Here is a 3,262-nt window from a genome sequence, read left to right as displayed (position 1 = left end):
TCACTCTTCAAAACAAAAAGGTCCTTGATAATTTGCCAAAACACAGCAGTTAAGCCAGATCTGATTCACACTGCCAATCAGTGTGAGCGGCACGGGAGAGTCCCAGATGTGAAAGGACTTTATCCTACCGATCACTCTTTCTACTATAATTCTGAGGCGGGCAATGGCTTGGGTTTGTTCCGTTTCCTCCTTGCTGAATTGAGCTGAACGCTTAAAAGGTGGAATGATGAGCTTAGATTCAACGTCAGCAAGGAGGTCTTGAATGAGGAACCCTTTGTCCGCCATGACATCGTCTCCTGGCTCCAGCAAGGGAAGGACTCCACTGATCCTGGTGATCTCCTTATCTGAGATGCACCCAGTGTACAGGGGTGAGATGAATGTCACCAAACCATTGGGAGCAACTCCAATTAGCCCTTTCAATGTCGTCCTGTTTTTGTAACTTGAAAATGTTTCTGACTGTAAGGTCAGGGATGAGGCTGTCTCCAGGGCAATTTCTGTGCAGTCCAGTATCACTCTGACATTGGGACAGTACCTCTGGAATTTAAGGGGCATAGTGGACTTAACCTTTTCCCTGCTTATCCAGATGGGAAGTGAGCTCAGCATCATAAAAAGATAATTGGCCCAGGTGATGGTAACCCTGCTAACCCTGGCAATGCTCACATTAAACATGTCAGCAATGAGCTGCTCCTTCATGCCAACAGCAACCCGCATGGAGTACATCAAGAACTCATCTATTAATGGCATGATGCGTGGTGGGCTGGGATCTTCGCAGCCTTCCTCACCTGCCCTCTGTGCTTTGATCCAGTACACCAGTCTAAGTGCAGATGGTGCAATCGACTCCCAAAAAATAGTAAAAACACTCTCGGATGGAAATTTGGTGTAGAAACGTATTTGGTCATCCGACGAACAGTATCGGCTGAAGAGAGTAGGGGGTGGTAGACCAGTGTTTTGCAACTTGGCTTCTAAGTCATGGATGTAATCCAAAGCCTCATCCAGAGCACCTGTAAAGATAAAGAAATTAAAAACCAGTCTTAACATATTTATGCTACCTTTCAACACAACACAGTAATCATGTTTTAAAAAGTATTTTAAGTATTTAATTACAAATTACATTTCATTTATTTTTGTTAAGGAAAATACAAATGACAAAATACTCAAAAGTAATTAAATACATGTAATTAAAATAGGGGAGGGCGGGGCACAACCTAACACAGGGCCAGTTGTAACACTTGTTTTAAATACTTCCACACATGCTAGTATGATGAAACTTAGTGTATTTACTAGCTGCCACATCAATAAATTGTTTCATTATTTTTTTTTTTTTAAATTACATTATTTTATATGAACACTTAATAATTGTATTTTATTGAGAAAATATTTTAAGATTTCTTGTATATTTTTTTGATTAGATCAGATTACATTTTAAACTGTTATATGGTTGTGCTATAAAATTAATTTGGGGAAAAAATAAATACTCTAAACCCAAAGTAGGTTTACAAAAATGGAGAAACAAAAAGCGTGGTTGTGCCCCGCTCTCCCCTATCCCATCTGGCCCCTTACAGCTAGACAGCATGAGACTGTTACAGATGTAGGCTAACGTTAGTTGAATTTCGTGAACAGCTTATATTATAAACATTAATTTGTTCAGGTAGAAGTGCATTTATCCAATAACGGTAAACATAACGTTAGTTGACTAGCGTTAACTAAACACATTATGAACAATCTTACCTGCAGGTGGGTGTGTCACGTAGTCGTGATCCATCCTTACTGCCTTAGCCACCATGTCGCTATCTTCACAGCATAGCTGTACAGACTGACGTTTGAAGGTTCTGTCATATACTGACTCCCTTCTCAAAGGAGCAGTAAAGTTGTTCCATGGGAATAGGCTCGGGACAACACCACTCTTCAGGCGACGAACGACACAGCCACCACTGTAATCATTCGGAGCGAAGTGCCGGCTGCAGACATAGGTGCTACCTGTTTTTACATTAAAACTATGCCCTTCCTCTCTTCGGATCGCCTGTATCCATTTGGGTTTCAGGTTTGTATCCACTGGAAAAGAATGAAATGAAAGGTAGGGCTGTTTTTGGTTGGAAGACGAACAGTCTGGAACACAACAGAAACTGCGACTCTTCGACTCTGCCATTTTTCGTATCTGCCGCTATGATAACAGGAAGTTCTACTACACTTCATTGACGTATTTCCGTTCGAAAAATGCGGAAGTGCGTAAAAGGTCTATACTTGCATCAAACAACTCAGTAGGCTATGTATTATTAAGTTGGCTTGAAAAAGCCAACTTACTGAAATGCTTATTAAGTTGGCTTGAAAAAGCCAACTTACTGTAATCCTATTTAAACTTATTATTATTAAGTTGGCTTGAAAAAAGCCAACTTACTGTAATCCTATTTAAACTTATTATTATTAAGTTGGCTTGAAAAAAGCCAACTTACTGTAATCCTCTTTAAACTTATTATTAAGTTGGCTTGAAAAAGCCAACTTACTGTTATGCTATTTTCTTCTGAGAATAAAATTTCCAACTTTAACTCCTCCTAGAGCTTTAACACTACATACTCCAAACTCGGGTCAGACCTTCAAACTGTTCTGACTTAGTGTGCTATATCTTTTCTAAGTGATCTGACTTACGGTTTTCCTAAAAATGACTATTAAATCTCGGAAAAATCCCATTGACTTTCATTGACGGAATGTTCAAATGAGCCAAGACTTTCAAATTCCAACTGTCAAAATTCAAATTTAAACAACGGAAGCCCATTAGACTCAAACTCAATTAGACTCAAGTGCCATTCTATGTACTATTTCTAATCGATTGAAACTCATAAACCTATCTATCTATCTATCTATCTATCTATCTATCTATCTATCTATCTATCTCATAGCAACCACCCAAAACAACTTAGCAACTGCATAGCAACACCTTAGCAACCACTCAGAATACCCTAGCAACCACATAGCAACACCCTGGAAACCACCCCGAGTACCCTAGCAACTGCATAGCAACCACCCCGAGTTCCCTAGCAACCGCATAGCAACACCCTGGCAACGACCCAACGATCGATCGATCTATCTATCTATCTATCTATCTATCTATCTATCTATCTATCTATCTATCTATCTATCTATCTAAACTACTAAGCTAAAACTTTCAAACTTCATACTTTCAAACTTCAAACTTTTAAAACTACTTCAAACTTTCTAGCTAGGCTTTTTCAAGCCAACTTAAAGTTTGTCTTCAAACTTTTTAATC

General features: G+C 39.1%; 1 protein-coding gene across 1 annotated transcript; it reads right to left on the bottom strand.

The window, feature by feature from the left end:
- Nucleotides 1-1,867, bottom strand: LOC125261097. The gene is made up of 2 exons (XM_048179667.1): nt 1,729-1,867; nt 1-1,001 (listed from the first exon to the last, which is right to left on the bottom strand). Exons 1-2 carry the CDS (start codon nt 1,781-1,783, stop codon nt 1-3), a joined length of 1,056 nt encoding a protein of 351 aa, XP_048035624.1. The 5' UTR covers nt 1,784-1,867.
- Nucleotides 1,868-3,262: the final 1,395 nt, after the last annotated feature.

Source organism: Megalobrama amblycephala, unplaced genomic scaffold (genome assembly GCF_018812025.1).
Source record: "Megalobrama amblycephala isolate DHTTF-2021 unplaced genomic scaffold, ASM1881202v1 scaffold306, whole genome shotgun sequence".
NCBI classification, from domain to species: domain Eukaryota; kingdom Metazoa; phylum Chordata; class Actinopteri; order Cypriniformes; family Xenocyprididae; genus Megalobrama; species Megalobrama amblycephala.
The sequence above is the reverse complement of the archived record's forward strand: the minus strand, read 5'-3'. Positions and strand labels throughout refer to the sequence as shown.

What these genes read in the sequence shown, in the direction of transcription:
- LOC125261097 (XM_048179667.1), bottom strand. Translation starts at nt 1,783, where the DNA reads ATGGTGGCTAAGGCAGTAAGGATGGATCACGACTACGTGACACACCCA. An exon ending in CGTGACACACCCACCTGCAG is followed by an intron (nt 1,002 to 1,728) that starts GTAAGATTGTTC and finishes TTATCTTTACAG; the next exon opens with GTGCTCTGGATGAGGCTTTG.